The sequence below is a fragment of the Stegostoma tigrinum genome, chromosome 2 (genome assembly GCF_030684315.1).
Source record: "Stegostoma tigrinum isolate sSteTig4 chromosome 2, sSteTig4.hap1, whole genome shotgun sequence".
NCBI classification, from domain to species: Eukaryota; Metazoa; Chordata; class Chondrichthyes; order Orectolobiformes; family Stegostomatidae; genus Stegostoma; species Stegostoma tigrinum.
This window is the reverse complement of record NC_081355.1, coordinates 130,999,270-131,011,964: the sequence shown is the minus strand read 5'-3', so window position 1 is coordinate 131,011,964 and position 12,695 is coordinate 130,999,270. Positions and strand designations below refer to the sequence as shown.

General features: G+C 40.9%; 1 protein-coding gene across 3 annotated transcripts in view; it reads right to left on the bottom strand.

Moving 5' to 3' along the window:
* Positions 1 to 7,186: 7,186 nt before the first annotated feature.
* The window catches only part of ccny (cyclin Y), a 240,686-nt gene continuing 235,177 nt past the window's right edge, over positions 7,187 to 12,695 (bottom strand). For 2 of the 3 annotated variants that reach the window (XM_059639396.1, XM_059639401.1), the window contains exon 10: positions 7,187 to 10,271. In XM_059639396.1, the coding sequence (XP_059495379.1) occupies positions 10,155 to 10,271 (117 nt within the window). In that variant the 3' untranslated portion in view covers positions 7,187 to 10,154. The remainder of the gene's footprint in view (positions 10,272 to 12,695) is intronic. The other variant, XM_048521400.2, reaches the window with a different exon arrangement.

The window sequence follows — 12,695 nt, the reverse complement described above, 5'->3', positions numbered from 1 at the left end:
GATGGAGTGCATGTTTGTGAATGTGATGCCAAGCACACAGGCTGCTTTGTCCTGGATGGTATCAAGCTTCTTGAGTGTTGTTGGATAAGAACTGTGGATGCTGTAAATCAGGAACAAAAACAGAAGTTGCTGGAAAAGCTCAGCAGGTCTGGCAACATCTGTGAAGGAAAAAAAACAGAGTTAAAGTTTTGGATCCAGTGGCCCTTCATCAGAACAAGTGTTGTTTGAGTTGCATTCATTCAGGCAAATGGGCAGTATTCCATTAAACTCCTGACTTGTGCCTTGTAAATGTTGGAATCAGGTGAGATAACACCTTTATAAGGACTATAATCTGACCTTTAATTTCTTCACTTTTCGAATTTGTACCTAAGATATCGTACCTAGGTATCTTTATACCTAATACAGTGTTGGAAATGGCAGCTTTGTACACTTTTTGTTGTACTCATGTATATCTGTACTTGAGTACATGTGACAATAAATATAATTCTAATTCTAAATTGCTGCAGCATTCCTAGTTTCTGACGTGCTGTTGTAGCCATTATATTTATATGGCTAGTCCAGTTGAGTGTCTGGTCAATGGTAACCTTAGGGTGTTGATGCTTGGGTATTTGGTGATGGTAATGCCATTGAATATCAAGTGATAATATTTAGACTGTCTCTTGCTAATGATGGTCATTTCCATCATCAATTGTTGTAAATACCCTTTAGGGGAAGAACTATGCCATCTTTATCCATTCTGGTCTGCATATGACAAAGCATTATGCTCAACTTTTAATTGTCCATTGCATGGCCAAGTGGGTCATTCAGTTTGAGGGCAATTAGAGAGATGGGCAAAAATGCTGACCAGGCCAAAATGCACACATCTCATGAAAGTATAAAAGGACAAAAAAAAAATTGCTTAGGAGTACATAACTAATAGGTCATTCAGTCCCTTGCACCTGCCTTGGAGTTTTATAACACCATGTCTGATCTGGCCCAGGCCTCAACTCTTTTTTTTCCACACCAGTTCCTCTTATCCCCAACTCAATATTTCTAAAATTTATCCATCTCCCTTTTCAAATGATTTCTGTGATCATGTCTCCACAACTCTCTGGGATAGAAAATTCCAGAGACTTGCTACACTAAAAGGAAAAATGCTTTCGCATCTGTTTTAAATGACATCCCCAAGTACTGAAATTATGTCCCCTAGATTGAAATTTCCCCACTAATGGCAACATCTTCTCAACATTGACCCTGTTAATTCCCTTCGGTATCTAGTATGTTTCACCAAGATCACCACTTGTCTAAATTCTAATGAATGAAGGCCTAACCCGTTTAGCCATTCTCAATAAGTCAGCCTGTTCATCCCAGAAATCAGCCTAGTGAAACTTCTGAACTGCTTCCAACACCCAGATATCCTTCCTTAAATATGGAAACCGAAATTGTGTACCACATTCCAGATGCAGCCTTACAAATACTCTGTACAGTTGTAGCTAGACTTCTGTTCCTTAAACTCCAATCCCCTATTTAAAAAGGCTGAAATTCCACTTGCCTTCTTAATTACTTAATGCGTCAGCAGGTTAAATTTTTTGTGTTTTAGAACAGTACAGCACAGGAACTGGTCCTTCGGCCCATGATGATGCACAAGATCACCCAGATCCCTCTGTGTTGCAACTGTTTTTTGGAGTCTCTCTCCATTTAAATTAATAGTCTGCCTTTTAATTCTACCTTCCAAAGAGCATGACCTCACCAGTTTAATTGAATTCTCATAAAGCAACAGGCCTTATGGGGCTGAACCTAAGAAGCTATTGATAGATTAGTTATTTATAAGTTTTGGAGAGTCACATCAGACTCAATACATGGCAAGGCCTACACACATAATGGGATGCAAAATGAAGCAGGACAGAAGGGCAGACAAAAACACATCCCTCCCTGATGCACACAATGCTTTTTACTCTCGGTTCGAGCAGAATGCCAGTGGAATGGTGTCACCTGTCCCCTCTCTCACTGCTGCAGAATTGGCCTTCTTGCGAGTGAACCCCACAGAACAATGGCTGGTCCAAATGGAGTCTCTAGCCGTGCACTCAGATCCTGTGTGAACCAGCTGGCGGGTGTATTCACTGACATCTTTACTCTCTCCTTGCTACAATTTGAAGTCCCCATCAAGACCACCATCATCCCAGAAACAAAGATAACACATGCAATGTGCCTCAATGACTACCACCTGGGGGCGCTAAGCTCCATAACTATGAAGGGCTTCGAGAGTCTGGTCATGGCTCATGTCAACTCCAGCCTCCCAGCCTGCCTTGATCCCTTATATTCTGCCTACTGGCAACAACAGGTCTACAGCAGATCCCTAACCCTACACTCATCTCTGGAACATCTGTCTCCTAATTATCAACTACTGCTCTGTCTTGAACACTCTCATCCCAACCAGACTCATCTCCAAAATCCAAGACCTAGGTCTCTGCTCCATCCTCTGCAACTGTATCCTCAGCCTCCTGACTCATAGACCGCAATCAATGAAGATAAACAACAGCACCTCCTCCACAATAATCCTCAACACCAGCACCCCACAAGGGTGCGTACTCAGGCCCCTATAGCACCCCCTGTACATTCATGACTGTGTGGGCAAATTTTGCCCAAATGCCACCTACGAGTTAGCTGATGATACCACCTTTGTAGGCCAGATTTCAAGCAATGACGAGACAGAATACAGGAAGAGATAGAGTGCTTGGAGTTGTGATGTAAAGATAACAATCTCTCCCTCAGTGTCAGCAAGACTTCAGTAAGCAAGTAGGAGGTGCTTGTCTGCATCAATGGTGCTGAGGTGGAGATGGTTGAAAGTATCAAGTTCCTAGGAGTGACAATAACCAAAAACATGTCCTGGACCACAGCCATAGATGCAATGGTCAAGAGGCACAATAAACACCTCTTTTTTTTTCCCGAGACTTAGGAAATTCAGCATGTCCATGGGACCCTCACCAACCTTTACACATGCACCATAGGAAGCATTCTATCTGGGTGCGTCATGGCTTGGTACTGAAACTGCTCTGCCCAGGACTATAAGAAACTACAGAAAGTTGTGAGCACAGATGACCAAACATCACAGAAGCCAACCTCCCACACTATCTACATTTCCTGTTACCAAGGAAAAGCAGCCATCATCAAATCCCCCTCCCACCCCGGTTATAATCCCTTCCAACCTTTTCTGTCAGGCAGAAGATACAAAAGCTTAAACACACATACCAACAGGTTCAAGAACAGCTCTTCCCCAGTGATTAGACTGCTTAATGGGCCTCTCAAATTTTAAATCTAATGTTAATCTTGCCTTGTGCACCTTCTTTGCTGCCATAACTTTGTATGCCTCCCGCTGTTCAACCACCCTATGATCTGCATGTCCTTGTATAAAGAACAAAGAAAATTATAGCACAGGAACAGGCCCTTTGGCCCTCCAAGCCTGCGCCAATCGAGATCCTCTGTCTAAACCTGCCATCTATTTTCTAAGGGGCTGTATCCCTTTGCTCCCTGCCCATCCATGTACCTGTCCAGATACATCTTAAAAGACACTATTGTGTCTGTGTCTACTACCTCCGCTGGAAACGCGTCCCAGGCACCCACCACCCTCTGCGTAAAGAACTTTCCACGCATATCTCCCTTAAACTTTCCGCCTCTCATGTTGAACTCATGACCCCTAGTAATTGAGTCCCCACTCTGGGAAAAAGCTTTTTGCTATCCACCCTGTCTATACCCCTCATGATTTTGTAGACCTCAATCAGGTCCCCCCTCAATCTCCGTCTTTCTAATGAAAATAATCCTAATCTACTCAACTTTTCTTCATAGCTAGTGCCCTCCACACCAGGCAACATCCTGGTGAGCCTCCACTGCAGCCTCTCCAAAGCATCCACATCCTTTTGGTAATGTGGTGACCAGAACTGTACACAGTACTCTAAATGTGGCCGAATCAAAGTCTTATACAACTGTAACATGAGATGTTATGATCTGCCTGTCTACATGTAAAACAAAACTTTTCACTGTACTTGGGTGCATGTGACAACTATAAATCAAATCAAATTAAATGTTAACTGTGTTTCTCTTACCACAAATGTCATCAGATCTGTTACTCTAGCATTCTGTTTGTTTTGGATTTCCAGAATTTGCAGTAGTTTACTTTTAATTTAAGCTATTTAAAGGGACTTGCAACAGACTTTATTTCATAAAAACCAAAAGAACAGCAGATACTGTAAATCAGGAACAAAAACAAAGTTGCTGGAGAAGCTCAGCAGGCCTGGCAGCATCTGTGAAGGAGAAAACAGAGTTAACGTTTCAGGTCTGGTGACCCTTCTTCAGAACATACAGGCCTTGTGTATGACGTAAGGACATAAAGACCTTATTTCATAATGGATATGAACGCTTAGCATTGTTCTGTTCGCTCTGCAAATGTCAATCAACCTGCTGGGTGTTCCCACCATTTCCAGCTTTGTTTCAGAATTCCAGTACTTTTACTTTAGCTAATTACTGCACATTTTGGGATAAGATACCACTTGCAGAATTTCTTTCTTTCAGTTAAAAAAGGCAACTTTACCAAGCTTGGAATAATTTCTTCAAGTTTCCGTTCTTTCACATACATTTCAAAATAATGACCACCCAAAAAGATCAGTTCTTTTGCATTGTGCATGCTAAGCATCATTTCTGAAAAAAAAACTTTGCATTTTCTTCTGAACCTTTATTTTTCAATACTTAATTTTGTTTTGTTCAATTTGGGTAATTATCATGAATTACTGTGTGGGAATCATCATGAGTATTGTTGAAAGCAGTACCATAGTGGAGGTATAAGACCATGATGGGAACCACAATTAATGCAATACAGTTTCTGTTGTTTTATTTGTAGCAGTCGGTCTGTCACATAATAATGGCCTGGCAGCCTCATTATTTTGCCAGCACAAAATTGTATATCGTCACTTTGGCTGTTTTAACTTATAATGTGTTTGATTTCAATAGAGTAGAAGGGATATGGTCTGGGCTGAAGCAAGGTTCCAATACAGTGTAGATTTCCAAGTTAAAGGAAATTATCCCAGATATTTGTATCCAAAAATTCTTCCACATAGTGTACATAATTTTGCTGAAAATTAATATTGGAACATAGAACAATACAGCGCAGAATAGTGTCACTAGCTTGATGTTTTCAGACATAATTTAACTGATTTAAGAACTGCAAAGCAAACAGAAGTTTGATTTAATTCTGTGTTGGCAGTGTTTGAAGTAATTGGCAGTCATTCTGTTACAGAGCAAATGGAAAAACTTATTTTTGTTCCATATGAAATGATGAAAATTGAACCAAATTTGAAGGATGACATCAAGTTAGACTAGGTCAACCACAGACTTGAGGCATGCACAAGCCCAGATAAAATTTACAAAACGGGACACCATGAGATCATTGTGTGAGATCATTGTTTCTATTAATAAAAATTCAAATCAAATCTTATTACCCCATTGTTTAGCTATAATTTTTGTAACATTTGTAATGACCACTTCCTACTAACTCCAATAGTCTTATGTGATTCACTTGATCAGAGTTCTTAATTTTCTCCCCCAATAACTCAATGAATTCTCATCTTAACATCCATTTTTTTCCCAAAGGATGCATTCCATGCATCTCAAGGTTTCTCGTAATTAATAGAGGTTTGGGTGTTATATTGCAGTCAGTGTCCATTGGCCCATTCTTCACCAATATTGTTTATTATTAGGTACAAGGCAAGGAAGTATTCAATCAGCTATGATTATATTGAATGGGATAGATTTGACGGGCTGAATGGCCTTCCCTGTTCCTACTTGGGGTCTCTTTCTATTATGCAGCATTTGGGAGTAGACAATTAGCACCTGACACTGAGTTATACAAACAGTGGTGTCCCAATGATTCTTTATATGGTACATATTTGCCAGTGTCATTCTCAGTGTAACAACTGCAATTCTGCTGCTCTCGGACATCTGTCACCACTACTCTGTAACTGGATGCAATGTCAGTATTCTACTCCTTTGTCCTCTGTATTATTCTTATTACAGGATCTTACACTGTAGGACAATGCAAGGAGAAATCTATTATTCGTTGAATTTGCAATGAGCAGGATTTTGGGGGCGAGAACAGAAATAGGCAGAATCATAGAGTACACAAGAAGCCATTTGAGCCACCAAGTCTGTGCTGCCAAAAATACATTACTATCCACACCAGTCCCAATTTCCCACACTCGGTCCATTGCCCCGAATGTTATGACATTTCAAGTGCTCATTCCAGTACTTTTTAAAAGGTTGTGAGGTTTCCTGCCTCAACCACCTCCTCGGCAGTATGTTCTAATCACCCTACCAACTACTGAGTGAAAAAGGTTTTGCTCAAATTCCTTCTCAAGCTCCTGCCTTTCACTTTGACATTATTCCTCTTTGGTGGTCATTTAGTGCTAGCAGCTAGTATGCCATTCTCCTGGTGTCATCCCCATGCTGGAGGTAGGACTGGGAGTTGAGCGATTTACACTTGTAAACAGGAGGCAGCCAACTGAGGTGAGTGAGAAGCCAAAGGATGCCAATGATAGGAGGCCAACTGGAGTTAAGTTGATCTGCAAGAGCACACAGCAGCAAGAATATAAAAGGCGCTATTTTGAAGAGCTGAGATGACATAAAACAGATTATCTTGTCATTATCTTCTCATTGTTTGTATACAAATTAGTTGCCAAATTTCTGACATTATCACTGCAGTCACTAAGCTTCGAGACACTTCTATTGACTATAAAGCTATTTGGAGTATCCTGGAGTCACGAAAAGTGCTATGTAAAGAATAATCTTTCTTCTTTTTCAAGGCACTACATCAGGATACAATAAAATAGAACAGAGAAAGACTTGATAATTGGAAGTAGGTACATTGGTAAAATCTTCAAATTGTATACACACCTAAACTGTGCATAAAATAGGCAAGGTCAGAAGCAATAAAAGTTCACCAAGGGAAAATCTTAGCTGCGTGAAGAATAACCAGAAGTTGACACAAAAAGAAGATAGAGACAAAAAGCCAAAATCAATGGGTTGATAAATTAATCAAGACTTGAAATGTAAATCAGGTAAAATTTATAATCTTCAAACAAAATTAGGATGAATATTGCTAAATTATGAATTCCAACTTTGATATCTCACAGAGTCCATCAGAAAAATTCCTCACAGTCTTTTGAATAAACACAAATATGCACGGTGTAACCAAATTGGCACCTATCTTTATTAAAATGGTCATTCACCATTACAGTAATGGGAAGCAATGGGAAATAATCAGTTTACCCAAATTTTTAAGCAGGGTGCAGCCCTTTGGTAGATTACTGCTTGGTTGAGGATGAGTTACAGTCCAGAACATCAATCTGTTGGTATTGTGCAGTTTATCCAAGGATACTGTTTCGTATTTGGCAAAGTTGACCAAACAAAATGGGAGGAAAACGCAAAAGCACTGTTGTTTTCATTAATACAAAGAAACATAAAAATGCTCGATGTAAGCCTTATTTCTCAGTTTTACCCATCAGAAATCAAACTGAAAAATAGCTACAGTAGATTTTTCTCAGCACAAGAAACATAAGGTACATAATCAATTTGTCACAAAAAAACTTTATCAGTTCCAAATAATGAAAGATCGGGAAAAAACTCTCTATACAGAGGTAGAGTCCAGTGCACAAGGCTAAGCAAGAATCACCAGTCTAAACTAGACTGAGCGAGATTCTACTGAGACCACTTTACATTTTAAGTAAGCATCAGACTGTATGTACATACATACAATAAATAGGTTATACAATCTTTGACAAGTTTAATAAACTTCACAAAAGTACACTTGTACTCAGATAATTACAGATATCATCAATGTTCATCTCACTAAAATTCACTCGCAGTAATGTTAACACGATGATTGGTCTCCCTAAAATACTTGGAAAACTGTGTATCAAAAAAATTAAACTGATTAAATCAGTAAGGGTGTAAAATATTAATCTTGACTTAAAATTTTGGTCAAAATAGATTGGAATTTTAGGCATTGATTCAATAATTAACACAACTAATATTTTTCAAACCTAATTTTGCTCTCCTATTCTTCTGAAGACATTGTCTTTGCTAGGGAATGATTCCACGAATGGCAGCAGCTCTCTGGGCACCTCACCCTATCCGTCATTGTTTTTTTTTCGTGAAACCAGACAGCTGAAGATGAGCATCACAGGCAGGCCCAATACTGTCGGCATCCACACTGTTGCCAACAACGGATACTGGAAAGCACGAAGCAGTTTGATTGCCTGCACTTTTTTAAGTTTTAATGCTGAGGCCAATTAGAGCTCCCAAACAATTCCTCCACCCCTGGTCTCTATGGCTTAGTACTAAACTGCACATTGTATTCGTTGTTGGAGCCACTGGAGCAATGCAGTTAACTAATTTTCATGTTTTATCGTTGTGTGGAATGTCTTCCCATTAGTTCACAACAATTTGCCTCAGATGAGCAAAATGAAACTGAAAGCAAAATCAGTGAATGCACCACCCAACTTCATGCTTATTGTGAACAGACATGTTGACATCACTTTGCCCAGCATTCAGGTATTTGTATTGCTTTCACTCAACAGGGCACATTGCGTTTTCAATCGGTCGTTTCATGCAGAAAGGAAATTAAGCTGGTGTTCGCCAATTAAATGGAGCAAAACCCTTCTGGTAACAAGTATGTTCAGTGTTATCTGTGCTTCAGTTTCCGTCAGAGTCCTACATTGCAATCAGTCCAGTGCAAAATACAAAACTAAGCTTTATGAACAGTCGAATTTTTGGACTCATTTGTGACTAAAATTGTGCGCTAATAACAGCAGTAAGCTTGATTTGAGTGTGAAAGAAAGAATTACAAAAGCCGAGTGTGCCTTTTAAGGAATTGTACAAAAGAAATTCTGAAAACTTCCAGTAGAGGGTACTGTTGAGGTTCATAATTAGAGCATCAGAACAGAAAAGCAACTCGACTACATCTAACATGCCACCATCCCAGACATATCTATAAATAGCAGACCCATGACAAAACCTGTCTGCATGTAATGGAACATATTGTCAAAAAGCATGCAAAAGGCGAAAAAAGTCTACAAATTAAGAATAAGAATGATTTTTCATACATATACAAATCTTTACTATAATGTCTGCATCTGCATGCTAACATAAACTGACAAGTCAAAGCTAAACATTAAGAAATGACAGATAATAAAATAAAAATTTGAATATATTCATAAAATGATTAGCAATATGAAAACAGAAGTGGATACCCTAATATAGATCAAAATGACATCTTGTGCTTCTCGACAGCCTCTGGATTATGCAGAACACTGCAGCAAAACACAAAGATGATGATGTACTGGATCAAAAACAATGTGCGATATCTTGTGGAATATATTGAGGGCATTGGACCAGGTACTGCCAACTACATCATGTTGTGTTTGGTGCGTGCAAGACACCTAAGACAAGTGTGCCAGAGCTGTCTGCTTCTTACAGTGGTTACTCTCAGGACTGAAAGAGGACACCTCGGGTTTGTCCCCTGAGGGAGATACTGCCTTTGTGTGTGGTTTGGGTGCAACCAATAGAACCTTTAAGCACACCTCGAAACAGATTCGGAAATATAGCATTGCTGGCCATCGTGTGACAATTCACACAAGTGGCTCATCTTTACACACCCGTGAAAGTTTTGTTCCTGCAGGCCATTAATTTACCGGTCACACCTTTAGAATAAATTAAAATGAAACACTGCCACTCCACAAATTGCTTCAGACACGCAATAAAGACAAACCTCTTACTTTATCCACTTGCCTCTGTATCTTCCCTGCAAACAAACTGACTGTTTAAATTGGCAATCTTTTTCCTCAACTTTCCAACTTCTTATCCCCCTTTTACATTAGTTATGTGGCTCCCGTATTAAAACCCATTTAAAGGGGGTTAGAGGCAGTGAAAATGCTCGAGATGACAGTGCTTTCTCACAAATTCATACTGTTATTTTTGTTTTCTCCAATGAGATTTCCCATTTTCCTGCGCTACACAAGATGGAGGCACTGTAAAGGCATCTTGCCAAAGTCTTTAAAAGTCTCTTTTTCTCCCCCGAGGTAAAAACTGGATGGACGACAGCAAACATACTTAAGCAAAATTGCCCACTGTTAGGGAATGATGGCCGGGGACCATCTGATCACAGTCAGATTATCTGCACTGGCTGACCGTTTCCGAGCAGATTTCCTCAAGTCTTTATACTTGTCCTCACATAGTCGGGACAGTGCCTGCAAAATGTAAAGATGACAAGGGTTAAAGGTGCAACAGATGGTATAAGGCACATCTGAACAAACAATGTTTAAAATGTTGGCAGTGTGCATGGGCGTCGTTCTCCTCTTATAGACAATGTTATACTGCAAGTTACTCAGGCAGTCAGAACAATTCATGACTTTGTGCTAACCACACTTCTAACTTTTGGACCTTCACATTTCAACTTGTCAGTTAGCAAAATATACTGCACATTCTGCTGTGCATTTGTGTCAATAACCCCAATTGTTGCACTGAGAGGAAACTGGTCATTGTCTACTTCTGCTTTGTAAAGCAAGCATTTAAAACAACAGTCAGCTGCAGGCTATTTACTCACGGTAGAATTATACAAATGTGACTACAATTCTCATGAAGATATTGGCCCAGATCTTCTGAGCTCCCTGGAAAAGTGTACTACTGAGTTAGAGTTACAGACTTTTGAGGGTTCTGAATCATTTACCCAAATAGTTGGAGGGAAAGTTAAAACTTGTTACAACGCCCGGGTAACTACAAAATGGAAACTCCCAACCCTCCTGAACTAAAAAACACCCTATCCCTCCTTTCATGCCAACCTGGCCTGTTACCACCTCCCAGTCCAATCTCTTAATCGAACACAACCATACCCTGACCCAGCAATCTGTCCCTTCATCCATTCTATTCATTTGTGGATGTGGGCATTGCTGGCTGGCCAGCATTTCTTGCCCCATCCCTAGGTGTCCTTGAGAAGGTGATGGTGAGCTGCCTTCTTGAACCACTGCAGTCCACCGGCTGTGGGTTAACCCACAATGCCATTAGGGAGGGGGGATTCCAGGATTTGGACCCAGTGACGGTGAAGGAACAGCGATTTATTTCCATGTCAGGATGGTGAGTGGCTTGAAGGGAAACTTGGAGGTTGGGTTTTCCCATATGTTTGGTGCCCTTGTCCCTCTAGATGAAGGTGGTCGTGGGTTTGGAAGATGCTATCTGAGGATCTTTGGTAAATTTTTGCAGTACACCTTGTAAATAGTACACACTGTTGCTACTGAGCTCCGACAATGGAGGGAGTGAATGCATGCAGATGTAGTGCCAATCAAGTAGGCTGCTTTGTTTTGGATGGTGTCAAGCTTCTTGAGTGTTGTTGGGGCTGCACTCATCCAGGCAAGTGGGGAATATTCCATCACACTCCCGACTTGTGCCTTGTAATTGGCAGACAGCCTTTGAGGACATGGGAGGAGAGTTACTCGCTGCAGTATTCCTAGCTTCTGGCCTGTCCTTGTAGCCACTGCGTAATGTGGTGAGTCCAGTTGAGTTTCTGGTCAATGGTAACCCCCAGGATTTTGATAGTGGGGGATTCAGTGATTGGTACACCTTTGATGGTCAATTGACAGTAGTTAGATTGTCTCTTATTGGTGATGGTCATAGTCTGGCATTTGTGTGGTGCAAATGTCAATTGCCATTGTCTGCTCAAGCCTGGATATTGTCCAGATCTTGTTACATGTTGACATGGACTGCTTCAGTATCTGAGGAGTCACTAATGGTGCTGAATGTTGTGTAATCATTGGCGAACATCCCCACTTCTGACCTTATGAAGGAGGGAAGGTTGTTGATGAAGCAGCTGAAGATGGTTGGGCCAAAGACACCACCCTGAGGAACTTCTGCAGAGATGTCGTGGAGCTGAGATGATTGACCTCCACAACTACAACCATCCTCCTATATGTCAGGTATAACTCCAACCACTGGAGAATTTGCCCCTGATATCCATTGATACCAGTTTTGCTGAGTCTCCTTGATGCTGCCTTGATATCAAGGGCTGTCACTCTCACCTCACCTCTGGAATTCAGCTCTTTGTCCATGTTTGAACCAAGGCTGTAATGAGATCATGAGCTGAGTGGCCTTGGCAGAACCCAAACTGGGTGTCACTGAGCAGGTGCTGCTTGATGTCACTGTTGATGACACCTTGCATCACTTTACTGATGATCGAGAGCAGACGAATGGGTCGGTAATTGGCCGGGTTGAATTGGACATACTTGGGCAATTTTCCACATTGTCGTGTAGATACCAGAGTTGTAAGTGCACTGGAACAGCTTGGCTAGGGGAGCGACAATTTCTGGAGTACAAGTCTTCAGAACTATTGCTGCAATGTTGTCAGGACCCGTAGCCTTTGCAGTATCCAGTGTTGCCAACCGTTTCTTGATATCATATGGAGTGAATTGAATTAGCTGAAGATTATCTGTAATGCTGGGGATCGCTGGACGAGACCGAGATAGATCATCCACTCAGCACTTCTGGCTGAGGATTGCTGCAAATGCTTCAACCTTATCTTTTGCACTGATGTGCTGGGCTCTTCTGTCATTGAAGATGAGGATATTTGTGCAGCCTCCTCCTCCAGTGAGTTGTTTAATTGTCCACCATCATTCACGATTGGA